This window comes from Echeneis naucrates, chromosome 14 (assembly GCF_900963305.1).
Source record: "Echeneis naucrates chromosome 14, fEcheNa1.1, whole genome shotgun sequence".
Taxonomy (NCBI): Eukaryota; Metazoa; Chordata; class Actinopteri; order Carangiformes; family Echeneidae; genus Echeneis; species Echeneis naucrates.
The window spans coordinates 11,500,519-11,527,967 of record NC_042524.1 but is presented as its reverse complement, the minus strand read 5'-3'; the positions used below and the strand labels follow the sequence as shown (position 1 = coordinate 11,527,967).

The following is a 27,449-nucleotide window of genomic DNA, read 5'->3' as shown; positions in this document are numbered from 1 at the left end:
CACACACATTTTGCGACGAAAGGAAATGAAGGACAAGTTCACCAGAGCACGCCTGTCTGCTTTCTACAGGCAGCTATTCCTGAGGACATCCTGCCCTTCTCTTTAATATATCTCCATCTTTTGGTTGAAATCATCAGAATCAATATCGACCTTAATGTATTCATGGCTTAATGGCTTCATCAAACTGTGATTGTGCCTGTCGTCAGCTGATCCATTTGAGATGGGTCACCATGAGAGTGAGCACCGTTGCATGACGATAAAAAATTAAGGAAAAAAAAACACACAAGTCCACTGGTTAGCCTAGTATTATATTATTTTAACATCTCAAAACATTTGAACTAATGACATCACTTATTTAAAATGGTCACAGTGTTTCAAGTAATTTAACCCTTGCTCAGTGTGCCATTGAAAGCAATTATTGTTGCCATTGCAAAGCCGATGTATCCTCAGCCCATTTGTGCACCTCATACACATGAAGGAACGTCTCGTTTTTCAAAGTGTAACATGGCCAAAATAAAAGCAACACAATCCGCGTCAAATATATAATAGTTCCTGAAAAAAGCTGTTCACTTCAGAGAAAACCACTGGCTCAGTGTGCACACTTTTTTTCTCACACCAGCTAAGATGCAAGAGGGTGAACCCACTGGTGAGTGTTTGTCCTTCAGATGAGCAAGGCTCCATTAGCTGCACAGTTTTGAGTAGATAACACTCAGGTCTACCAGGGAGACAGCTGGGACCAGATGTAGAGTTAATGTAACACATCAACTAAATGGGGCTGAAGTTGTGCTTATGGCTGCCTTTTCTTTTTGAGCTGTTTGATACAAAAATGAGAACTTGTGCAGCTTCAGTCATGCTCAAACCAGTGAGCCAAAATGAAGCAGGCATTGCCGAATCCTCGGTTGAATTAGTGTTTATATTTCAAAAAGTAAAATGTTTCGGCTCAAATATGATATAAATCATAAGAACAAGGAAGAGGACTGAACAGAATGCTTTATGAGGTGTTGGCAATAGTTCCCCAAATAAGTAATATTCAAAGCAAGCTTTAGTTTGTGAGAAATCAACAATGCCAGGGTCAGGGTTACACTGTAGCAATCATGCGTGCATGAATAGGGGCTTGGATACTGAGTTGTTTTTCAGAGCCAGATTGCATAACCAACATCCCCTCAGAGTCTTCCCAGGTAACAAACGCCTCTTCCATCATGGCGACGGCCTCTGCATCAGCTGAATCAGCACTGTTGTGGGAATATCTGAGGCTTGTGTCTCACACGGTCTGTTGTAGTTTCCTAAAGCCAATAAACAGACACTCCAAAGACCTGCAGTGATTCACCGTCAGTGAAAGTTACCTTTAAAAATTATTGGCACTAACATTTAGTGGGTTTATGCTTCATGACTGTAGGAACTCCTTTGTGTCTATGATGATACCACGAGTCTATGTTTTAACTATCAAAACTGTGTTCACATGCTCAGGACAGGTTTGAACAAAGCTTCCTTCAGGAACAACCACAGTTATTTTGAGTATAGACAACTTGTTCATTAAAAAGATTTTCTACATTACACCATAATGTCACCCAATGAAGGACAGCCTGTTACACACAGATGAGTAACTGGGTCAGGAATAGAGGAATTTGTAATATGTTAGGGTATACCCTAACCGATATTTTGTGTACGTTTCCCCCTTATCGCTCTGCTCTTTGCTGTTCCCTCCTTAATGATTTCCTCCCCTCTGTATTTACCACAGATATGTGTCAGCCCTGACGACACCAGCCCGCCTCTCGCCGGTGGATTTCCATTACTCATTACCCCCGCAGGTGCCTACCTTCCAGATCACATCCCCCAATGCGAGCCATGCCATGTCTCTCCCTCCTGCTGTCCACAACCCGTACCCTCTGGAGGATGACCAGCCTCTGCTGCGCCGCTACCAGGTGCCCCTACACGATGCCCAGTGCCAGGAGCCTTACCGGCAGCAGCGCCGTACCTATCTAAATGACAGCAGGGGTAGCCTGCCCTCCAGCCCCTACAGGCTGGCTGAGGATGAAGACTATGAGACCACCCAGGAGTACCTCTCCTCTCGGGAGCAACCAAAGAGAAGTGGGTCCAGTGGAACTGGTAGCCGACGCTGGCGGAGATCCAGACTGAATGGCCATGTGGCCCCACGAGGATATGAGGCCTCTCGGGACTATGGGTCTCGAAGCTGCCTAACAGATAGTGAGTCAGAGGAGGACGGTGAGAGCACGCCCTTTCTCAGTATGCAGAACATGAACGCCGAGCCCTCCACCATCTACAGGCCGGCGGACAGTCGGACTTCTCACTCATCGGGGCGGAACAGTGGGCATGGGAACATGCATACAAGACTTACACACTCACGCTCCAAACCGGAGAATACACCCCATTAAAGAGTGAAAATGAACCAACAAAAATCAATATAGTATAGACCTGCATCTATAAGAAATATTTTTATTTTATATAACTGACAGATATTCTAAACAAATGAAATATTTATTTTCATTTTAGCAAAAGTTGTCTACTAGTTAACAGCAAAGACTTTTTTATAGGGAAAACTCTATTTATATGTACATTTTGATTTACAGCATAAAAAGATGTGCCAGTTTTTTCACAACGTAAAAAATAGAGTAATATTGTGGTGCCTTTTGCTGTATGCCGATGCCAGAGGGCCAGTGGAGGTTTTTGTAGCCTTTCTTATATGGACGCCTCATTTTTTATACACATTTATGTTTTTTTTTTCCTCTCTGGTTTCCTGTTTTACTTTCTTTCCAAGTTGCATTATTTGACGAGTCTAGCCCCACTGGAACATAATCCCTTCCATATCACGCAATATAAACCACTTCAACATAAAGTGTATGTTTACATTAATATGATTTGCCTGTAGGGTTCATGATTTAGAATGCCTGACAAATGTAAACGGTATAGCGAGGGAAAGAAAACGAGAGAGAGAGTGCGCGCGTGTGTGTGTGTGTGTGTGTGTGTGTGTGTGTGTGTGTGTGTGTGTGTGTGTGTGTGTGTGTGTGTGTGCGTGCGTGCGTGTGCACGTCAATTTGCTCACATGTACATGTGATTGTTAGATGAATTTCATTGTTTGTTGCGGTAACATCAAGTGTGGGTCTGCTGGAGTCTCGGAGGCTCACAGAACAGTGCTCAGTGTAGGTGAGCAGGTTAGGCTGCTGTAGGGTTGTAGGTTATGCAGGTCATTTACAGCTATTCTGCCCCTTCCCCAGCCTGCCCCAGTAAAGCCCCTCTTTAATTCTCAGCAGGTTTTCTTCATGTTACCCTGTTACGAGGCCAACAGACACAGAGCCGCCTGGCACAGGGTGACCCTGCCATCAGAGGTGGTGGCAAAAGAGATTGCATCTGTTTTCACTCAACTCCGACCCTAATCCCATGCCTCATCATCCTTCTGTGTCCATTCTGTTTATTGTGGCTTGTGTGAGAAGGCCACACAGTGTCTCAGGATTTCCACATGCCCCCCCCCCCCCCCCCCCCCCCCTCCCCTCCCAACCCCATGGTCACCCTTTTCCTCTACTTAAGGTCTACCTAAGGCTAAGGTTCTCAGACGTAGAGGCCCTAAATTTTATCATCCCATCTACCAGTTCCCCGAACACTCCCAAATACAGAGAGAAGGAAAAAGCTCAGTGGAGAAGAGAAGAGTTCAGACCATAGTAAACAATAAAAATGAAATTGCTGTGAAACTTTGGAGGATCATACAATGCAAAAATATGCAAACTTTCTATTTTGCTGTTTGATTACATCATTTTCTAAGAGGTGACTGTAGTGTTTTGTGTGTGAAAAAACTATGTGATGCCTATAGTGTAGAATGAAATAATGTGATATAAATGCATATTTACATGTTAATTTTTAAAGCCATTATGCAGCCATCTATCAAGTTGTCAGCCTTTCTTATTCACGTACTCATGCCCATTGAATGACTGTGTCCATGAATAATATTCATCACTTGTTTTAGACAGTCCCACTTTACTTGCACACTTCCAAGTAATGTCAAATAGCATCCGAACAGTGTCTCCTCCTATAGTGATGTGTACTGCTTTGTCTTGTTGACAGATCTAGTCATTTCAAATTTATTCCATAAATGATATTACTTTTAAAAGTAAACTAAATCATTTAACCCCTCAGTCGTCCACATATTTAAAAGATAATTCAAGAAATGTTAAACCCATAGCCAGAGACGCAGTGAGAGAGGAGAGTCAGTGATGCTTCATCACTGTTGGTATGTTTGTATTATCACATGGTTATTGGTCTAAAACCTCTTAAAATGGATGATCTGCAATTCTACCTACTATATGGTAAATGCACAACGGCGTTCCAGAGAATGGTCCTTGGTCACACTTCACCTTCAGATATTTCAGAGTTTCTCACCCTTGGGTCTAGTTTTGTTTGTCTGAAAAATGGAAACGACAGTGCTCCTCTAGTTTAAATGTGATACTCCCTTCACTTTGCCAGTCCTCTACATCCAATTAAGATGCTACCAGGCACGCCCTGTCAGTCTCTTCTGTTTAATTTTATAACCTCACCAGCCCCCATCCCCTCCACCACCCCCACCTGACCCCACCCTCGCTTGAAATGTTTGAGCACCTCTCCTCTGCATGTCCTTGTGGTCAAGGTTAGATGGGTGCATGGTAAAAAAGCAGCAGACAATTCTTTTCCAGTCAGTGAAAGTGTATTTCATTTAACATTCAGCAATAAAAAAGAACCTTTCTCCATGTCATTCCTGAAATATGCTAGAAAAAAAAAAGAAAAACAATGCGAGATTGTCATAGATTGTAAAATAAAATGAAATCTGAATCCACCTGTTCATATGAGAAAATAAATCTTTATTCATATCATTTTACGATGTAGTTATTTCTATAGAAAGCTGTGCTCTGCATTTTGATTCATTGTTTATCTGGGCTAAAGGTTGTACTCATCTGGCACAATGCACACGATACACAGTGTGTCTCAGGAGGACACATAAAATCGGATTGTGAAATGGGATCTATTTAATATGGTAATGTGGGGTTCATAAAATAAAGCAAAGCTGTTTTAGATTTGCTCTCAGGAGTGACAATTCATACATAAATGCCAGACACACATAAAAATGCACATTCTGCGTGAAATCTGAGAACAATGAGAAATTAAGGGTTTTCAAAAAAAAAAGCAAACCTATTAGGCCATGATCAGATTAAAAAGGAATATTTTATTCAATTAAGTGTTGCATAATTTATTTTTCTAAAAGATTTTAATCCTCTGTTATTCTTCACCCTCACATGGCCATAATCACACACATTTTGTATTAAGCATTTTTAATTAAACACAATTTCAAATGCTAATTTCCGCTTGAAGCTGATGAGGTAAGAGAGAGCTGCATTCATACGTATCATTTTGTCTTTCTTTATGATGTTCAGGTCAAAGTGCCACGTTACACTTTCGCTTGTAGCTTTTGCATTTTCATTTTATTACGTTTGAAATATGCTGATGCATTAGCATCCATACACCACTAGGTGGTGTCATAAACCAGCAAGATTCATAAGTCAGAACCCCGAAGTCCACTCCTCTATAATGTCTGATGTTTTTGTATCCAGTTGTATTTCAGCATTTAATAAAAATGCAGTGCTGTCGGGTGGCCACAGTTGGCAGCGAAGCTGAACACTAAGGCTCACTCTTTATGTCTGAGGCATCAGTCATACTAATATGTAACAGGGAGACTGAAAAAACACACCACTATATATATAAATTAATATTTTTTGTGCAACATAAGTGCGTGAAAATTGTAATACTTTGAGTTTCAAGTTGTTTTGAATTGTTTTCATCGTGAACTTGAATCAATAAAAAGGACCAGTAGCAGTTTACCAGTTGCTGTATTTCAAGTGGAAATGAATCGGTTTTAGTTTCCACATCATGTTATTCGTTTGAGCCCAAAATACAATTTCTCTGTGCTGGAGGAAGCTTAGCAGCACGGGAAAAGACAAGCACAAAAGTTACTGACAGAGTGTATCTCACGGCACTAATCTCAGGAAGAATGATGTTCGAAACTGTCAACACCCCCACCCCCCATTTATTACACTTAACTACATCCTTTAGAGTGAGAAAACACCCACTTGGTGTGTTTTCCCATATTTTTCACATGATAAATGCAGAGACCTCTGCATTCAGGTGCACCGCATAATACAACGAAGCATCAATCAACTGAACAGTGCCAGGTGATTCTGATTCTGCATCAAAGTGACTTCAGTCAGGAATGTGACTTAATCTGCATTATAGATTACACTGCATGCTGACAGATTCCACATCAGAGTGGTTTCAGTGAATCCACCTGACAGTCTCAGCCCATTTAAATGGCACTTTATGTAAAAACATGCGGTGCAGCTGAGATCCACAGGCCAGAAGAGAAGCGAGACATTGATGAATATATTTTGAATTTAATGAAGAGTTAGATTCATTTCAAATCAAAAGAGATGCAGTCGGCCTGAAGCAGAGAACACGATCTCTGCCACAGAAATATGGCTTTCCTTAAATATGAAATATGAAATATTTTGATTCCATTTTACACAAACAGCTAATTATGTTGGACTTTTCACCTGAGCAAGTCAAACATAACTTACTTTTTTAAGTAAAATGAATCTTCAGGAGCGACTCGTCGTTCACGTCCATGACAGAGCACCGTCAGGAAGCTGGAAGCTGCTGGCAGCTTGGTGGTAAGTTAAGGATGGGGCAAAGGGACTCAACAGCAGCAGGTGATTCATTCCATTAATAAAATGATGTGTTAATCATGACCTTTTATTAATCGTGATTGGCACATTGATGCAGAAAATCCTAATATAAAGTAATAAGAAGTTTAAAAAAAAAAAAAAAAAACAAACACCAGCAAAAGCATGCTATAGTCTTTAACCTGTAGAAAGATCATTAATTGTATACATAGATATTTAATATATAAAACAAAAATGCGCTAAAGGGAGAACATAAAGATACAGTATAACAAATAAACATAGGTCTGATTGTCTGCAGCTATTCATTTCATTTATTGACCTCTCCAAAAATACCATTGCAACTTACAGTTATGAGACACAATGCACTCTTCATAGTAATCAGGAAAATGAGTAAGGTGGGGTAAAGCAGTGCCACTCTACTGTGTTAGCAGGTCAGCTAAAGCGTCAGCAGGGCAGTCCAGCTGCCCTCAGGCTGTCTGCTTTAGGGCCTTCGCCTGGGTGTCTTGCAAGGTTATTGCTTCCTTTTGTGACATTTCCGACTTTTTCCCAGATCCCCTGTATTGAAAATAGAAAATGGAAATATGGATGCATCTGCCATTAATATGCCACACCTACAGTCTTCCTGTGTACTGTTCCCAAAATGAATGTTTCAGTTTTAGGGCCGGCAGAGATACAAGAACGTTCAGTCTTACCTGTCCTCCACATCTTGAATCGTGTCAGGAAGAGGTGAGCCTAGTGTTTCTGGAAGAAATATTGCAGCCAACCCACTGATGATCGGAGCGCTTCCGTAGATTAAACCTGGTAGCCATGGTAAAGTGTCCCCTGTCAGGAGCACCATAGGGGCCACCATGGCCCCCACACGAGCCATCATGGATACCCAGCCCATGCCATTCTGACTGAGAAAGAGACAAGGAACTGTTGAATGGCATCAACAGGTAACATCAGCATTGTCCTCCAAATCAGAAATTGTGATACATAAAGCAGAAGATGGTTTCTGTGGACTAAACATGTAAACATAATGAGGGTGAAAAGATTAGAAATGACTTTTAACTGAACATTTCGGTGTTTGAATATGAAGTGTGACATGTCAGATTTCAGAGTTTCCAGAGAAAGACACATGGTCAACAGGCCTCCTGCAATGATTGGCAGACTTAGTCCAGACAAACAAACACGCAGTGAGTAATGCATCAAAGCATCAAAACAGTGATCTCAGTAACAAAATCAGTGTGGCACAACACAGTTTCACAAACGGTGAAGAGTCAAACTGACTCCATGTTTAGATTATATGTTACTAAGTAATGAAGCAGCCAGTGAGCTGATGGTGATCCATTACTGCTCAGCACTTATTTCATATGGGACCGAGGTGAACTTCATTTTGTTTTGGTGAATTTTTATTGCTTTCTGGACATGATTCCTGTGTCAACAAAAAAATGGTCCAAAGTATTTTAAACAAGAAACTGCAGATACAGTCCAATTGTTGACCTACTCAATACACGGAATGAAACTAAAATTAAACCAGACAAGCTCCAGACTATATTATTGCTCAGCCATCTGTTTGTTGTCTGGCTCATTCATACATAGAGATCACTGCAGAGTTCCTCAAAAGAGGGAAGAACTGAATTACTTACCGAATGATGGTTGGGTACAGTTCTCCAGAGTAAAGGTAACAGCAGTTGAAGGATGCAGCGAGGCAACCTTTACCGATGACAGCCAGGCAGGTACGCACAGTCTGTTTATCTGCACAGAGGTGGAGTAATAAGAATAACTATGTCTTGCTTCTGTGGTGTAATGTCACAGCAGTGAGGTAGCTACACAATGAATGTGCATCCTGTCTTAACATGCGTGCACGAGTTCTCACGCACCGTAAGGCACCAGCACATTGATAAGAATAGTGACTCCAGCGGCAATCAGAGCACCACATTGTGATGGACGGCGGCCGATAAAACTCATCGACACAGTCACAATAACTTTAGCAGGTATATCAACAGCTCCGAAGATCACTTGGATTAAGTAGATGTCCACACCAAACTTTTGCAGATCCATAGCAAGACCATAGTAGGCAAAGCTGGTTGATAACCTGAGCACAGAAGGAACATGCATGGGATCATTGCAGCTTCATAAATGGTGCTTTTATTACGTTTTCCATTCTACAATAGGATTTGGAAACATACCAGACAGCACTGAGGCAGACTGTCATTTTCCTCATTGTGGGCGTGCGGAACAGATCCAGGACAGTGTAGGAGCCCTGAGAACAGGACATTTCTTTCTTCATGGACTCTTGCAGCATCTACAGGTATGGAGCAAACTCTCAATCCAAATGCCTTCAAAATAACCTCAGATAGTGATGTTGCCCATGAACACACCATGTTCCCTTACTTTAATGTCAATTTTCTCTCCCTCCTCATGGCGTCCATTAAATTTGGCCACACTTTTAAGGTTCCTGATGGCGTGTTCAGACTTATTGTTCAGGACTAACCATCTGGAGGACTCATGAAACCACCTGTGTGAGACATTTGAGTATCAAACAGCAATTGGAGCTGGAGCACTCAGATCAATTCTCATTTGGCTCCTTACCATGAAAAGAGGAAGAAGACATAAAAGGGCAAAGACACTGCCAGGGTTAACCACCTCCAGTCCCGGATGAAGTAGGCTATGCCCGCCAGGATCAGCTGTCCCACCGTGTAACAGTAACCTGTTATTGTCCCCACCGCCGTCCGCACACGTGTGGGAATCCACTCCACAACTTGAAAGGGATGAATCACAGATGTGTTTCCTGTTTTATTTTGAAAGTCTGTTCCCCGTGTCCTGTCTGGTTCCTGCCTGTGTGATCTGTGATTGTTTTCACCTGTGTCTCATTGGCTCCCTCACCCAGTGTATTTAAGCAGTGTTCCCGAGCTTCCTGCACCAGATCATCTTGTCTGTTCCCAGTAAGTGAGTCCATGTTTCCCCCCAGTGTTTCCTAGTGAGCTTTTGTATCGGCTTGTTTTGGGTTTTTGGCTTTGCCCCTTTATTTTTAAAGTACCCGTTGCCGACCTTGGACTGATTACAACTACATCTCTTACATTTCCTGTGTACGACTCTGCTTTGTGAGTCCTGCCTGCCACAGTGAGCCCTGATAATACTAGCTGGTTTGACGGCTTCATCGTCGTCACCGTACCGTTGCACAAGCATCAGTCCTGGAAAAGATGCATCCAGCTCTATAACTTACTGAGGGAGAATGTGTTGAGGCCGAGACCAGACAGGGCCATGCCACAAACAAACCGGAACAGGCAGAAGAGCGGGAAGGAGCTGGAGAAAGCAGCACACGTTCCCCCCACAGCCATCAGCAGGTTGGAAATGAGCAGGAGGTTGCGTCGACCATATCTTGGAACAAGAAAGATTGAAAAAGAGTGCAGTAAGTGACTGTGGTGTATCACATTATTTGGCTTGCTGGCCTACATGCATATGAACAATTCGGTTGTCATATAAAACACAAAAGATGCAGCAAGTAACATCTACAGTTAAATGCTACCTGTCTGAAAGAGCACCAAAGACAAGAGCCCCCAACAGAACACCACCCATGTAGATGGTTTGTCCCATTTGCTTCAGAGAGCGCAGATCACACACCAAATTCCACTGAGGAGGAATTGGCACAAGGTAAAACAAATGGTGTCGTACAATTGGTGAGAAAAAGAACATTGAGATAAAAAGGACAGCCATACTTCAGTTATGATGGTTGAACGCATCTCTGTCATGTTATAGGACCATCCTTCTGTGCATCCCTGCAGCTCAACATCCAAACCATCCTGAGTGTTTCCCAGCTGCCCTGAAGCAGAGCTCCCATTTTTAGCCAGAAGGTGCCACTGTGGAGCAGCATAACGCTGGCACCTTTCAGGCTTCCCTGTCGGGTCGAAAGGCACCGTGATCAGCAGCGTTTCCTCCAGGCTCAGCTGGGACTGAGAGAGGTTTGTGTACACGCTGCAGTAGTGGAAAGGAACAGCGGCCACAAAGTTCTGCAGCAGATTATGACTGGCCATCATCAGGACAGGTATGGAGAGGAGGGTCACATGCAGGATCTGGAAACGTCCCAGGCTGCCCACCTGTTCCAGGATGTCCCCAAATGCCATAGTTTGTTACAGATGGTGTCCAGAAGTGGACTTAATGCTGACGCTGGCAGGTTCCTTTTAATACTATGCTGCTGTAGTGCCTGAGAAAACCCTGAAGAGAATCAACAGTTGACTGACCACTGAGTATGCTTGGCATTTAAAGATGTTAAATATTATATACTTACCTACTGAGTTAGTTTTCCACTACACAAAATATGTACGAAATCCAATGACAGTTCAGGATCTTTTTATATATATAAATGGCAAGGTGTTCCAGAGAAGTTCCTTTTTAAAAAAAAAAAAAAAAGCCAAAAAATCAAAATCAAGTAAATGTTGTCTTGTTGCTCCACCGTGTTAAAGTGTGTAATCACCTCTCAAATTCCAACGGCTTTTTAGCACTTGGGATTATTAGAAGTGCAATGTAACCTCTTGAGGTATTAGCAGCTGATTCATTGAGCTCTGAGGTAGAATGCTGAGTCCCTTGCAGGAACAATGTTGGGTTGAAGTGTGTCAGAGTAAGCTCCAGCATCAGGAGTGGACATAAATGTGCTCAGCGCTTTCCCTGCTGACACTGAGACACACTCCCTGCCCTTTATTGGTTACTTAATCAGAAGAATACAGGGCTATAGTGTGTGTGTGTGTGTGTGTGTGTGTGTGAGAGAGATCATGTGCATGTGATGTCAATCTCATTCATTTGGTTTTATCAGTGTTTCCTCGGCAGTTTCTGTGCTCTGTAGTTGTCTGTAATTGTTTCATTATTGATCTGTGCAAAAGTCAACATGGATTGTTTCACTTAGTTAAAAATGAACAAGATTAAGTTGGAGTTGGAAAAAGCACAAGTGTGTAGCAGAAATTGTAAAAGATGCTGGACAATGTTCAACTATTGAAATGCACTTCACCACCCAAACTCTCCGATCCTCCCTTCATGCTATACAACAGAATGTACACACACATGCTGACTGAAGACTGTGAGAACTGCACCGTAGCCCTGCACAGTATATTTTAGTGTAATTGTTTGTATTCCACAGTTGTGCTTCAGTACACAAAGCAACATAGACAAATGCAATCTGATGGGGGTTTTTTTCTGTCTGGTTTGTGTTCTGACGATTAGTTTTGAGGAATGTGGCTGCTTGTGTAACGATCAGCGTGAGATGTCAGGCTGAATGAAGCTGCAGGTGCACCAGCGCAAAACAATAAACTCCATTTTTTCAGCTGTGGGAGACTGGAATCGGGAAAGAGATCTGTCCTTTAAAATTTCTCCTCTTTCATGGTATTTTCATGTTTTAGCCCTAAACGCACAGGTAGCTGACTGGATTGATGAGAAATAAATATAGATTGTAACGGAGTCGCACACAAATGCCCTGGCAGGCACTGGGCTTCTTGAGAAATGTGGACAGCAGAGAAACGGTGCAGCTGTTTGATGGCTGCAGATGAAACAAACCAAAATTCTCAACCAAAGAGGCTTCACAGTGAAAGCAGACTGACTTACTTCCAGCCCTGATGTTTCACATAAAAGAGGTGGGACAACTGAAAGATCTGGATGATATGTGCACAATCTGGGTTTAATTTGTCACCGAAAGCAAGAAAACACTAAGTACATCCAAAGTACATAATATGATGGGATGCAAGGTCTCCATTCATGTGCTGCTTTGGAAATGAGTGATTGTTTGGAAACCTGCTCTGCATATTTAGTAAACAGCAAACAGTTCCTGTTAAGTTGGTGAAATCCATCCAGGGTCAATGTGCAGTGATTTTTGCTCACGTGGTTTCATCAACACAAGCACAACTCATGTTATCTCAAAGGAAGATTAAAGGCGTGTCACCTAAACGGCTTCACACTGGTATAAGTTTAGAGCTGAAGAAGCTGACAATGTCGAGGAGACAAATATAAAACCATGAAATCTCATATCAAAGACTTTAGCCAACATATTACCAATTGAGCTGAAACAGTGTTTTTCACAGTGTAACTTAACACAAGGCCCTGGGTGACACATTTACAAACATCTTGAGGACAACAACGTTTAGCAAACTTCAAAGTTATTACAAAGAAACAGAGAAATTCACAAAGTATCCCAGCTGGTGAATGTAGCAAAGAGAAGTTTGAGTTAGTTCGGGACCTGAAGCACGGAGATCCTCACACCTCAGTTGGCTTGTGTAAAAACCACAAATGTTGTTCTGAAGCAGGAATTATACTTCTCCTGGCTACATGAGATAAAACGGCAGGATGGGTCGCTCGGCTGTCACCTGGGACTACAGTGTGTAAACCGCTGTGACCCTTTGACCCTCACTGACACGTGCCAGCTCTCGCCATATCAGACTTTTCTTTCGGGAAACAGAATTTCAACTAACCGGATGCATCACATTTGTTATGATGCCCCATGACAAAGTGAAGTGATTCATCAAAGATTTTCTTTTTTCTTTTTCAGCCAAATTTTTCCAGCTCTCTGCACCTTTGCCAATAGCGCTCAAGAAAAGACACGATTAGCCTCATCGACACGTTGGGACCCGGGGCTCTAAGTTGAAGGAGGGAAGAGGTGAGGAGAACTATCTTTGCAAGCATGCTTTCAACTTAATAACGTACCTTCAACCCTTATGATAATGGGTGACAGTATTTCTTCAGTAAAAAAAAACAAAACAAAAACAAAAACTTGTTGGGTGCGATGTAAGGCAACGTGACTCGTTGGTGCTACTTTTGAACTCTTGATTAGCTTCATATAGTGCGAGAGTCTTTCCACAGTGCAGTTAACAGCTCAGGAAAAGTCTGTTGCAGGAATCTGCCATTTAAACAATCAAAAGTGATGTTTTCTTTACTTCTGCAGTCCTCTCCAGCTGTTGGTCTTCCGATATGAGCTTGGACTTTAAACATGTTAAACTCAGGGATTGTCCCTGAAGAAAACGAGTTATATTGCACTTTATTACACCACTAAACCCTGAGTGAAACATCGCAATAGCTTTGACTGTAGTGACACATTACATCCATTTGCTTTCTGCTTCTTACTCTGTTAATAGTTACAAACAAAAGTACTGTAAGTGAACACGAAACACTTTGACCCTTTGTCAAATATTAAAAAGTCTGATCTGGGTTAAAGGATGCAAAGCCAAATGTCTGACTCTGGTTTTTGTTTTATCCAAAAGTAGTGGTTTCCATGAGTCAATGATCTCAAGGATTCAAAAGGGTTTGCACACATGGAACATGGCAGTCATTAGGCTGTACTGGTGCAGGTCGTTCAGTCCCAGAAACTGGGAGGCCATGTTTGTTTTGTATGATGAAGGTACGGTTAGTTCAGATTGCACTCATACTGGATGATTTCAATATATGGTTTATTCCTGGCAGCAGTTTGCAATAACAGTTAGCACTGTTGGTTACAGCAAGAAGGTCATGGGTTCAATTTCCGGGCTTGGGGTCACCATCCAAAGATATCGTGTTTGGGTTAATTGTTGACTCCAAAGTGTATGTAGGTCTGAGTCTGAGTGTGAGTGGTTGTTGGTCTCTTTGTGTTGGCCCTGTGATGGACTGGTGACCTGTCCAGAGTGTACCCCGCCCTCGCCCAGAATGTTGGCTGGGATTGGCTCCCTAACTCGCGTGACTGGAAAATGGATAACCCAGAAAATGAGAGATGACTGACATTTCACACCTTTGCGTTATACTGTTTATACATATATGTTATACATTTACTGTTGCAGTTCTCTCAACAAGCCCAGCATACTTTTAGATATTTCATATTTTCCTAACATGTATTTTAATGGATATTAATAGGGAGGGACCCGTATTGATGCTCACTGGACAGTTCTCTCAAGAGTAAATCCTTTCCTGTCAAACCAAACCATTCAAAGTTCTGCTATAAATGATCGCAGCCTCCCAGTTTCTGGGACTGAACGACCTGCACCAGTACAGCCTAATGACTGCCATGTTCGATCCCGTGCAGATACCGCACCATCTTCAGCAGACATGCTCAAGGAAATGGTTTTCGTACAAGTTCAGTTTTCATGCCGTGACCAGATTTTATGAGAATTCCTCTTTGTGTTTTATGGATCCATTAAAGTAAGAAACACGGAGGCGTCAAAGATCAAGACTTGAAACCATAGTTTACAATTGTTACCATACAATCTATGTATTATATAATGTATTGTTGATAGAACTTTTAATACGAAGAACTGTGAAAAAGTCTTACTCCACCATTAGATTTGTTGTTTTAGCAATGCTATAATGACCATATACTGTACAGTTATCTCTCTGACTCTTTATTGAAATCCACAGAAAATGCAGGAAATCAATAAATAATTAGTGAAAACATCTTTAAAAAAAAGCTGTTTCTAGTGTTCAGAGGGATCTCCCCCTACACCTCATCAGTGGCAGGACACTGGCTCTTTTGAATCTGAATGGAAAGGACAAAAACGGCTGCTGTGAAAAAGGTTCATTACACCAATTTTTGCAACAGAGAAACGTTTAGGTCTCATAAAGAAGGCCTTTCCCTCTCCTCATTTGGGCGTCAACAGCTCCTCCAACAGGCAATTCAAAAAACTAAAATAGTTTCCCCAGTGATTTTCTAACTCCATACATGGGAAGGCTTCCAGTGCAAGATTTACCTACGAAAATAGAGAAAAGTTCAAATGACTCTAAGGACAAATTATGTGCCACAAATTTGTTTTACTTCCTTTTATGCCAGTAAAATATTTTGAATATAATGTAACACCATATATTTAGGGCAGCTGAGTGATGAATTTGTATTTGTTTGGCAGCCTGTCTGAACAGCCAAACCTGGCAAGCAGGCTGGAACAGGATGCCAGTATCTGCAGATTAATGCTCTCCGGAATCCTGAGAAATACACTTTGTAGAATTGAAAATATATTTTTATAGAGCTGCTTTTTTCTTAGGTGGAGTTGTGACTTTGCTGTTCTTTAGCACAAAACAACATAACAATGTGGTCAAGCACAGCCCATAATAAGAGCTGACATACAGTATAAGCTCTGCCTGCTGTGGATGGAGGACTGCACCGCTGTTGTTGGGCCCATGGGCCATTCAAGTATAGGGATAGGCAAATCAACCAATAAAACCAGTAAAAACTATGGCTAACGCAGTTTCACTTTGAAAATCATCAATTTACTAATGCAGTTAGGTGCACAGAAGGCAAATTAAAGGGACTGCAAAGTGGTTCAGTGAAATCTTTCATCACGTGTATAGTTCTGTACCACCGGGTGTATCTTAACACATGCAACATAGAGGCGACGATGCCATCAAAGAAAAGAAATCACTACCATGATTAAAATGCTAGCTTCTTCTGTGTGTGAGAATTGCTAGAAATTTCAGATAATGAAAGTCACCAACTCAAAAACAGGTCTACTAGAACAGTCATATCATCACTCTCTCTTAATATTGTCAAAACACTATTGCATGAGAGAATACATGCCTTTCAATGGTATCATATTTCATTGGTTTTATCACAATTAAAAGTAATTTCTTACTTGCACACTAATGCTTAATTTTATCACCAACAGTGAATATGCTTCCATCCCCACAGATGTTCATCAGAAAACAATGTGTGTAATTGTGATGGTAACAGCAGCAATGAGCTGAAGGCTGAAAAATGGAGTGTATTCATTCCTTTATTTATTTGCCCTAGTTTGTTTCTGATATGTTTCAATGTAAGAAAAGAACTTGTTGAATTTTTTCTTGGACAGGTAACAGGCAAGTAAATGATTTTTCCCATTAAGATTTGAATATGCTGTTGTGTTTGTTTGTGAATTTACCACAAAGGTGATGAGTAATTATCGTAAGTGACCACGTTGAATGAACAGTGTTTTGTGTGTGTGTGTGTGTGTGTGTGTGTGAGGGGAGAGCTGCAGAGGGCTTTTTGTGTACTGCATCTGGCTGCAGCACTGTGAGCTGAAACAGTTTAATTCATCATACCAGCATAGTGCACACAGACGAGGTCACTGCAGACGCTGAAGGCAGCTCAGCGTTCAATCACGTGCCTGTCATACTTAATGGATAATACGGCTGGTAATGTATGCTCATGTATGCTAAAGTGACATAATCATCATGAAGCACATTACGTTGGACATTTAAGAGTGTATTTGTTTTGTTTTTATTTCCAGAGAAATACTCAGATAGATTGAGGGGAAATGACTAAAAATACCATGTGATATACTTCAGTTTTAAGGGGATGCTATTTGATTTATGTGACTCAGTTGAATTGCCATTCTTGTTTTACAGCTGAAGTTCACACCTGAAAGGTTTTAAATGCATTTTCATTGCAAAAATACAGAAAAAAAAATCATTAACTCCAACTTGAGTGTACAAAATATAATCATTATTGAATAAAAATTCTGCAAAAAAATCCATGAAAGGCATATTTCTTCTGTGTTTGTGGATACTTAAAGAAATGATCTGGAAATACCTGAAACTGAGAAAAACATCACCCAGGCTGACGTATTTAAGACAAATTTTATTCAGAATGGGTCCGAGTGGAAATAAAAGAGCTTTTTTTTAAATAAAAACATTATCAGCATTGAATTTGTAAAGCCCACCACAAAGCTCCAATTCACGACAGCAAATGAGCAATTTCTGCATTCCCAACAATAACTACAAGGATTTTATCACAGCAGTCAGCAGCCTGGATATTGTGAATACTCAGGTATTAGACATGTGAACTTGCAAGTTTGTGTGAGATTCGCTGTAGTACAACAGGAATAGTTAAGTGCTGATGTATGCAGATGAAGGTTTATGGGGGCTTTTACCAGGAAAAAAGTGTTTGTGTGGCGATAAAAGTGGGGAAAGTCAGGGTGCTGTCTGACACCTGGACAGTTTAGTGCTTGTCGTCGGGGGCAGGAAGTTTCTCGAGTGTTGGCTCCATGCCCCAGATCTCACGAGCATATTGGGAAATGGTACGATCACTGGAGAATTTGCCACATCCAGCAATGTTGTGGATCACCTTCTTGGTCCATTCCTTGGGGTTCTGATGTGGAGAAGATGATTTGGATCAACAATTAATCGACTAATAACTCTGAATCTCCTTGTATTAGTGGTATCACTTGTGACAGAACCCTTCAAATTAAAATCACCATTAGAAAATGCATAAAGCCCCTTTTTCATCTATTACTTCCAAATGAGCATACCTTGTAAAGAGCATTGACTTTCTCCTGGCATTTGATGTAGTCTTCATAGTCAGCGAAAACCTTAAATCTGGGAAGGAAATACTACAATTAATAAATGAAAAAATACTTCGAAAATGTACGTTGTGCTATGTGAACATATGTGGTGTTAATATCTGTTTCTGTGAGTGTTGTACTGGTTTTTAGTGTGAATGCAGTAGACTTAGTATATTTCTCTCTCTTTTTTTGCACTAGCCTACAAGTTTATTCACATTCTTATTTGTATGTGAGCGTGCATGTGTGCACCGCAGGCTGCTAATGTTAGATGTGCCTTTACCTGTCATGATGCATCAGCATGTTGACAATTTCTTTAAACAGGTCAGGCTGCTTTGGGCTAAAGAAGCCTCCAGCAATCTGGTCAATAGCCTGTTTCAGCTCAGGCAGGCGGTTGTAGTACTCTTCAGCGTTGTATCTGAAACATAAACATGTTGAGAAAAGCACTGGGTGGTTGCTGTAGTAAACAGCCCATTCACAAAAGAAAAGCAGTCAGTTTCTATGCAGTAGAAGCAGCAGGTTTCCCGGAGGCAACAGCTCTTAGTGAAGAAATCATCAGTTTGTGTGGAAAAATAATGTGAGTCTGGACACATTGGCAGGCAGAGTGCAAGGAAGAGGTCACAATCAAAACCCGAGAGAGACTCAAGCTGCTGGATCAACAAAAGCAGTGATGGCAAAATGTTTTGACTGTTTGTCTGAGAGCAGGTAACAGACAACTTCCTCATACTAATAGATGTAATGAGCTGTCGTGTCAATAGATAAAGAGACAAGGATCAACTTGTCAACTTTGACGCATCCATGAGGCAACAGTGTGGTATTGACTTTAGACAAAATAAACTTAAGGTAGAGGAAATACAGAGTCAGCAAATTTAGATGAAGTTTCATTCCTTACCCTTTCCTGTCAAGTGCATCAACGTCATCCACTCTCATGCCAAAGATGAAAAGGTTCTCCTCCCCAGCTTCCTCGGCCATCTCAACATTGGCTCCATCCATGGTGCCAATGGTCAGAGCGCCATTCAGCATGAACTTCATGTTGCCAGTGCCAGAGGCCTCGGTGCCAGCTGTGGAGATCTGCTCAGACAGGTCGGCTGCAGGGATGGCTGCAAGAGTCGGAGCATTGATCGCTCTAATGAACGTTTTCTGTTGATGTTTCATCAGTGTATCAAACATTCCTGATTGGGGACATCTGGGATGAAAGTGGAGGATCAGATGGATGTGGAAAAAACGTGCAATGATTAAGTAATTACCTTTCTCTGCCAATGTGACTCTGTAGTTCTCCAGGAAGATGACCTTCAGACGATCTCCAACGACAGGATCGTTGTTGACCACCTCACCGATAGCTGTGATCAGTCGGATAATCATCTTGGCCGTGTGGTATCCAGGAGCAGCCTGCAGGAAATGGACAGTTGGAGAAATAAGTACTTGAAGTTTTTATCATAGCTTGATTAAACCCAATTGCATGATGTAACTACAAACCTTGCCTCCAATCATGACAGTTCTTGGAGTCCACTGCTTGTTGGGCTCCTTCTTGATGCCTAGTACACATCAAGAGATTACAAGACAGATGTGAAGGTGTGTTACTCAAACTCATGCAGCCCTGTAATCTGAAGTCTTTATTTGGCCCTTTAATAAAATGTAAAAAACAGAAAGATAGCATATTTGCCTTTTTGTTTATACCATATTTGTTACATCGGGCAGTCCACCCAATTCAGGCAATAACAAAACCTTCTCTCCTTGGTCATCTGTAACATCTGCAGCTTTATTTTTTATCCAAACAGCTGCCTTTTTCTAATCTCTCTTTCTTTTATTGCGCAGAGGGGATGGTCTCATAAATGCATGCATCAAATATGATATGCACGGCATTAAAGGGTTAAACAACCGCATGAAATTAGTAAAGCATTTCACAGCTGCACTCACGGTTGTAATAGGTGATGATGTGCAGGCAGTTGAGCAGCTGTCGCTTGTATTCATGGATTCTCTTGACTTGAATGTCAAACATGGAGTTGGGGTTGATCTTCACCTTGTAATGCTCCTCCAGGTGCACAGAAAACTTCAGCTTGTTTTCCTGCAATGAAAAAAATATGTTTTGCTGCATAAAACAAATGCCGGTTCATGAACTAACCTCCTAACCCAGAGCCCACATGTCGTAGCATTCACAGTCTATTCCAGAGTAGATATACTGTGTAATTTGGAGTAGGTATCATCTCTCGTTTGCTGTTGAGCAGAAGCTGTAATAACATCAGCTAACTACTTATCTTCCAATTAATAATAGCGTTAATTATTATTGAGATGAAATTACGTCTCCGTTATTTCACCTGCTTGACTTTGGCAATATCACGAATGAAAGCTTCATCATTGATGTACTTGCGAAGACTCCTCAGCTGGTCGAGCTCACGGATGTAGTCCTCACCGATTCTCTGGTCGACAAAAAAGTACAAGTGACATAAGAAATGGACATGTGAGAGATACATCCCTTTCCACTGTAAGGGAGAACCACGCCATATGAGCGGTGCGTTATTTGTGCGTTTGAAACACAGCTAACCTCTGCGATGACCTCAGCCAGCCCGGGGTTGCACATGACCAGCCAGCGGCGAGGAGTGATGCCATTGGTCTTGTTTTGGAACTTATGAGGCTCCATTTCATAGAAGTCCTTGAAACTGCAAACAGAGTGAAGCATCACATACATCAGTTCACACAGATGATGCAGCAGAACATGAAACCTCAGGGACTGGAGGTTTATGTGGCCGATACCACTATCTATATATGCTACGCAGACATGAGCTGATTTACTCCCTGCAGAAAATGACACACAAATTAGAGCAGATTTTTAGGGACATACATCGTTGCTTTGAGGATGTCAGAGTGTATCTGGGCCACGCCGTTGACAGCATGGGAACCCACAATGCACAAGTGGGCCATGTTGATCCTCTTCTGCCCACCTTCCTCAATGAGGGACATGCGGCGCAGACGGTCATGATCGCCAGGGTACTTGGCAGCAACTCTCTGCAGGATGAAAAGGAACAGGAGACAAACTAGGGTGCAGGTTGTGTTTTTTTATTTTTTATTTCGCTAGCTGAAACATAGATTTCTATCTTCATGCATATGAAAGTATGCTGTTAAATCTTTTCTCAAATCTTATCATATCATATCAAGAAATGAACTGTACTATTTTACCACCTCATAAAACCTTAACACCGCTTCGTGGCAGAAATATTTCTCAGATTTTTGCAGTTAAAAGCTAATAAACATCAGTTTGCTCTTTGGCGTTTACATTGCAGCACTTAGGCACTCATAGCAATCTTTAAAGCCATTCTTTGCATTTTAATGGGTGTTTCTATCATCTCTCCTCAAAGGGGAACTGTCTGAAATCTAAGACCATCTTACCATCTAAAAAATACACACATAGATCAAATATGGAGATTCTAATTATCGTGCTGCTTTTTATTCTGGCTTCCTCAAATATGTAACTTCATGTTGTTGTTGTTTTTTGCTTTGCATTGTTTTTAATTCTTATCCCTGATTGTAATCCTCACATCATCAGTTCATTGATGCCATCAAGGCCTGCTAGTTTGTACCTCCCTTGCAATGATTCATGTTCAACCAGACAGAAAAAAGGATGAATACATATGAATGACAATGTGATCCTACCTCGCCCTATATAATGAGGTTGAGCCACAAGGACACATTATAAATAATACAGCATGTAGATTACCATATCTTTGCAATGTACAGTGCTAACCTCTAGGTGGCGACGGTTGATCTCATAGACAATTTCCAGGTGACGGGGCAGCAGATGAGCAAACAGGTCGACTGGCCAGCGCTCCAAAGCTTCAGGAAGGACGGTGTGGTTGGTGTAGGCACAGGTGCGCACACAGATGTCCCAGGCCTGGAGGAGGAGGAAGGACAATCATATATACTGTACATTTGATTGCACAAGGTATTTAAATTATAAGAGCCTTGATCACTTTTTATTTTATTTCATTAGAATTTTTTCTATGTATGCAATATTATTTGTGGTGGTTGTAGCCATTCAAACCAAACACCCGGAAGAAAAATAAGAAAATTGATTAATCTAAGTGTGAGACTTTGTTGGGGTCACTGCTCACCATCTCCCATGTAAGCTTCTCTTCATCAACCAGAACCCTCATCAGTTCAGGAATAGCCATGGCTGGGTGAGTGTCATTCAGCTGGATGGCAACCTGTGTGTGCACAGCATTATTAAATGAATTCTGTGTGCACAGAATTAGCATACATCATTAAGTGCTTCATTGATACTGTTCACGTGAAATACTCTCCTAAGATACAATGAAACGCACCCACCTACCTGTTCTACACACAAGGACAATTTAACAAAGGTGCAGAAAGAACTTCAGGACAAAATATCCTTGTTGACAGAAACATTTTTTTTAGTTTTTCACTTCACCTTCTCAGGCATCTTGTTGAAGTCTGTGCGAACTACGTCCCTGCAGCCAAACTTAGAGACCTTGAAACGACGGACGATGTCTTGAAGGGTGGCAGACACCACAAAGTATTCCTGCTTCAGACGGAGCTCTTTACCTTCAAAGAACTGAGGGTAAAGACAAATTTTAGTTTTTTTCTGTACTGGAGGAAACCATGAATATTTTTTTATTCACTAAACATTACCTTTTGCATATTTCCAACTGATGGACAATTGAAAACTTTTCATCTTGCTAAAAATATTATTCAAGCCCCTGCTGATTGCATTTAAGGAACATTATCCCTAATATCTGTTGTTGTGATGCAGTTGCAAACATTTTATTTACTTTTTCATGCACAGTTGTCCCGATGCAGCTTCTCTAAGTATGTACATCCATTGTGGAAATGACCGCATGCTTTAAAATGTATGAGAGTTAAAAGTCTATTTTTCTTCCTCTGAAAAGTAATTCATGTTTAATTTCACATTTTTAAGTCGCCAAATAGCTATACGATTCACTAACCTTAAAAAAGAAGAGCAGTCACGTCTGAGAAACTGGAACCTTTCTAACTCTGCATGGGTGAAACTCATCATTTTCTTTTTAATTATCTAATTATTTAATCACCTAAAAGTTTCATGGTTAATGTAAAGACACACAGCATTGACTAAAAGGAATTTAAACAAAGCTGGAATATCAACTCCACTATAGTTACTGCTCTCACTTGCACAGACATAAATTACCAGCCCTGACATGAGTTATATCTTGAGCTAGATGGTTATCTCCTAAATCCTCCTCCTTCAGCCTTCAGGGAGTCAGCAGAATGGTGGTCAGGCTTTAAGTCAGATATAAACGATCATGTCAGAGAAAGCTGAAAGACCGCACAGTAGCTGCAGACAAAGGATACTAACTGGATGCAATTTATGGAAATCCATCTCATAGAAGAGACCTAAGTCCTACAGGAGCCATACAGTCCCCAGCTCCTTTACTTATCAGCGTTCAGCTCTTCCCTCTATTTCAAATTAACCTGGTCATGGAAAACCAATGAGTGCAGCTCTGGTTGATTAAAAGGTAATTCAGTCATAATTTCTTACATTGTCATTGGGATAGAGGACACGGGAGATGTTCTCAGCCAAGTTTCTGTCTAAAACAGCCTGGATGTAGCCACCAACATTGACTGTAACAGGAAAAACAGGTATAGTTAAACTCATCTTGTTCAAATTTGTTCTCATTGTCTGTTGAATGATTGAGAACATTGGAGCGTAACCGCGACACGTACAGTCTTTAAGGTTGAAGTCGCAGGGGGCCTTTGCAGACCACAGCCTCATGGTGTTGACAATGTTGTTTCTGTATCCTGGGACAGGGGTGTCATATGGCAGAGCCAACACTACCTGCCAGCACCACCGCAGACAGACAGACATTTTAAATATATAAATATCATCTTTCAAAGCCTGTTATGTACAGTAGCAGTCAAAAGTTTGAAACCATATTGTCACCTGAGTGTCAACCCATTTGACGCCATCAGGGTGGTGCTCAGTTCTGCCATAGAAATGCACAGGGCGCATGTACTCAGGACGGGCTTTCTCCCAGGGGTTGCCATAGCGCAACCAATCATCAGCCTCCTCAACCTGAATGATGGCATGCATTCATAGAGAGGAGAGAAAAAAAATACTCATAAGGTGTGTGGCTCTCCAAGCTTAGACAGACAATGATCGGGAACATCGGGTCATGATGGTGATCAAGGAAGCTGATCCAGGAGATAGGAGGTGAAAATGAAATAGCTATTCTCACAAACTGGAAAAAAATAGGTTTCTGTGGATTATAGAGACAAGTTAAACATTTCTGACCTGCCAGCCATTGACAATTTTCTGATTGAAAATGCCAAATTCATAGCGAATACCATAACCATAGGCAGCCAGACCCAGGGAAGCCATGGAGTCCAGGAAACAGGCTGAAAGCCAGAGAGACAGCGCATGAAAAGTAAATTAACCATTCAGCCGACCCGATTTAAAAATTTTCAAAAATGTTTTCAAATAGGAAGGGTGAAAAGATGCTCACCGGCAAGACGGCCCAGGCCACCATTACCCAAACCAGCGTCTTCTTCCATGTCTTCCAATTCTTCCATATCCAGACCCAACTACAGAGGACAGAGGAGTGCAACAGGGACTAGTGAAAGGGTGATTCTGACATGCCAACCCTTTTTTTAATTTGTTTTTTTAACAGATGTTTCAAAATGTTTTATGGTTATGTGTCGGAATAAACAGGGAATGTTTGTCCCACCTGGTACGTGGCTTCATCACAGGCATTTTCAAGGGCAAGGTTCACCATGGTGTTCTGAAGGGTGCGGCCCATGTAGAACTCGAGGGAGATGTAGTACACCCGCTGCGTTTGGTAAGACAGTCAATCAGGATCAAACTGAATGAGCCGGTAGATACTGCAGTACGAACACTGCCAGATATTTTTTGAGCAATCAGTATTGTTATCAACAGTCATGATGGCAATTACTCTGCTACTGACAATGAGAAATCATATGCCAAATGTCACAATAGCATCTGCATCACACTCTCAGGGAAACCCTCAGATTTTATGATGGTTGGGTGTGCATAAATGTGCCACTTGAGCCTGTGTTTCGCCTTTGCCATTTAGTGTGTGGTTTTTTTAATCTGAAATGAAGGGGCAGATACAGGCTAAGGAAAGGCAGAGGAAAGGGGGTGGGGGGTGTACACATTACTTTGGGTATTGCATAACACCAACATTTTGGCTCAGATAAAAATAGCTCCTGTAGAGGTCACTGTAAAGGTCAGCCTGAGCCTGATACCCTTTCATTGTGGAGTTCAAGTCTGGCTTGACAGGAGAAATGCTGTGTAAAAGAATAATGAATACAAGTGACAGAGCCATATCACTGAGTAGTTAACAGGATCTTTTGAATTATAAATGAATCTATGTTCCAATTTTTTTGACTTCCATCCTTGTTTCATCCAATTATGCTGATCTGCTCTTTTTTTCTCCAGTAAAATATATTAGCAATGCAAACAATAATTCTGGCTGTAGTAATAGTAACCTCAGTGTGTGACTTTGCATAAAATTCTCGATTGAGTTTGAACGTCATCCTCCTCCATGTTTCTGTTAAGACCTTTAAAGAACTCAGCTTTGACCTTTCAGTCTAGAGTAGCAGACCAGGGTGACACAGTTTTGAGAGGCTACGATGGTTTCTTGGTTAGAAGTTGCAGTCCATCGCCGTCTTATAATGTTTCTGAAAACTAGTTCACTAGTGATCCTTCTGCATTAAAGCTTTGATACTTAGTACCTGAACAAAAGGCCTTCAGTAAGAGTGCAACAAAGCATCCAGGGATATTTTCTCCTGACATAAAATAAAAATGATCCTCTTCATTCAGTAGAGCTAATAAGGAATGCAATTGGAGCTGAGGTCCCCTGTGCTTCTCAAACTCCTATTGTAATTACACACAGTTTTCAGAAAGTTCTTCAAGGAATAATATGGTTTGGTGTGCAATTTTGACACTTTATTCCAGTGACGCCAGCTTCCTATTGTTCCTTTCAGGTTCATTCTGTTGCAGTTGCTATATTTACAGAGATAAAGCTTCTGTGTGATTTGTGCTTTTAAATGAACTCTGATGCCCTCAGAGGTATGTGCTCATATGACACAAGTAAAGACTAGGTGCTCTATGGTCAGACAGAATGGGAACAGAGGGTCATGGGGAGGTGTAATGTTTCAACACACTATAAGAACAGCATCATACCAGCAGAGTGCTAAGAAGTTTAAATGTCAAGACTTGGCATTACACTGATATCAGGTTACTTGTATAGTTGAGAATATCAAACCCCCGCTCTAAGTAGTTTTAGACATATTCACATCCTTTACTCATGTAGCAAGGCCATGAATGTATAAGTACTCAATTACAAGTGAAAACAGCACATGACAGTGTATGAATATATCGCATTGAATGAAGAGGACTCATTCTTTCGAAAGTGACCAAATCACTCACTGACAGCTGCTAGAAATTTGAGAAACAGGCCCCAAAAAGAAATAAGTCCTTTGAGTGAGGTCATCAACCAAAAAGGCTCAGATTCACTGGTTATATCCAGCATTAGATTGTTATTTGTAAACCTATGGGCATGATATTTCTCTCTCACATATCATGAAGCAAAACTAAACAGCTATAACACCAAATTCATAGACATAGCATCAAATAATATTGGTGTAAATTTCAAATTCCTATGAAACTTTCTTCAGTACAGAACTATATGCAATCAGTTACACTCCAAAATTAATACTCCTTAGGAAAATGAAACCACAGATCACAGAGCAACAGACTTTACTATGATCTGAGTTTTTCCTGTCGTTCTCAGATCAAATATAAATGCAGGTCTTTGCTCTATACCTTGTTCAAAACTATAAGATAAGATGTTGTCAATGGCAAATTTTAGGTTTATATTTTTGTTAGCGTCGCAATAAAATAACAGCAGTGTTACTAATCTTTGTCTAACTAATCAGTAAATTACATTTCAGTGATTTTGCTCTGTGACTTGAACTTACTTTGGGATCTTTCTCATAGTAGTGCTGTTGGGTTCTGATCCACCTGCCAATCAAGTGGTCCCGCACAGTGTGGGCAAGAGCAAAGTAGTAATCCCTTCTGGTTGCTACATTTCTGTCCTTGACCAGCGTAAAGTGGAGATGTCTGTTGAAGTTTTGCTTCAGTTCTGCAACATTTTCAATACCGGCGAGGCCTCGCACTGAAATCTGTTTCTTTCTCTCATGGTCAGACAATGGTTTAGACATGGTGGCACGAGTTGTAGCAGCTTAAGGCTCTGACTCAGGAAAAATGTAAACAGTAAGACAGCGGGCACGCACCACCAGACCCAGAAACTCCACAAGAGAGGCACCGACACTCCTGACAGAGGCTCAGCATTTAAAGTACCACCATGAATATTAAGCAGAGGGTGGAACAAATTGCATAGTAAAGGGTGGAGCGTTTGTTGAGAATAGAGTTTTAAAATGTTCAATAATGTGACATAGGAATAACTATGATGATTTATTGTATTGTGATTTA

The 27,449-nt window shown here is 41.2% G+C and overlaps 3 protein-coding genes across 8 annotated transcripts in view; 1 reads left to right on the top strand and 2 right to left on the bottom strand.

The window, feature by feature from the left end:
• nrg2a (neuregulin 2a) overlaps positions 1–3,894 on the top strand; it is a 64,886-nt gene extending 60,992 nt beyond the window's left edge. For all 4 annotated transcript variants that reach the window (XM_029518771.1, XM_029518770.1, XM_029518768.1 and 1 more), the window contains one exon: positions 1,739–3,894. In XM_029518771.1, the coding sequence (XP_029374631.1) occupies positions 1,739–2,393 (655 nt within the window). In that variant the 3' untranslated portion in view covers positions 2,394–3,894. The remainder of the gene's footprint in view (positions 1–1,738) is intronic.
• Positions 3,895–7,183: 3,289 nt separating this feature from the next.
• slc22a6l (solute carrier family 22 member 6, like) lies at positions 7,184–10,822 on the bottom strand. The gene is made up of 10 exons (XM_029518772.1): positions 10,418–10,822; positions 10,228–10,331; positions 9,925–10,079; positions 9,291–9,459; positions 9,093–9,216; positions 8,888–9,003; positions 8,579–8,793; positions 8,345–8,453; positions 7,409–7,612; positions 7,184–7,271 (listed from the first exon to the last, which is right to left on the bottom strand). Exons 1-10 carry the CDS (start codon positions 10,820–10,822, stop codon positions 7,184–7,186), a joined length of 1,689 nt encoding a protein of 562 aa, XP_029374632.1.
• Positions 10,823–17,227: 6,405 nt separating this feature from the next.
• Positions 17,228–27,178, bottom strand: pygma (phosphorylase, glycogen, muscle A). 3 transcript variants are annotated; one of them, XM_029519262.1, is made up of 20 exons: positions 26,936–27,178; positions 24,661–24,762; positions 24,439–24,517; positions 24,228–24,331; positions 23,877–24,008; positions 23,660–23,771; positions 23,475–23,557; positions 22,371–22,514; positions 22,054–22,146; positions 21,687–21,833; positions 20,787–20,950; positions 20,490–20,604; positions 20,263–20,364; positions 19,865–20,012; positions 19,424–19,482; positions 19,195–19,336; positions 18,840–19,047; positions 18,231–18,365; positions 17,918–17,984; positions 17,228–17,757 (listed from the first exon to the last, which is right to left on the bottom strand). In XM_029519262.1, the coding sequence occupies exons 1-20, from the start codon at positions 27,176–27,178 to the stop codon at positions 17,608–17,610; spliced, it is 2,529 nt and encodes an 842-aa protein (XP_029375122.1). In that variant the 3' UTR covers positions 17,228–17,607. The 3 variants fall into 3 exon arrangements, with proteins under 3 accessions (XP_029375122.1, XP_029375123.1, XP_029375124.1); XM_029519263.1 differs by lacking the exon at positions 24,661–24,762; XM_029519264.1 differs by lacking the exons at positions 24,439–24,517; positions 24,661–24,762 and having other exon boundaries at positions 24,228–24,248.
• Between the last annotated feature and the right edge of the window lie 271 nt (positions 27,179–27,449).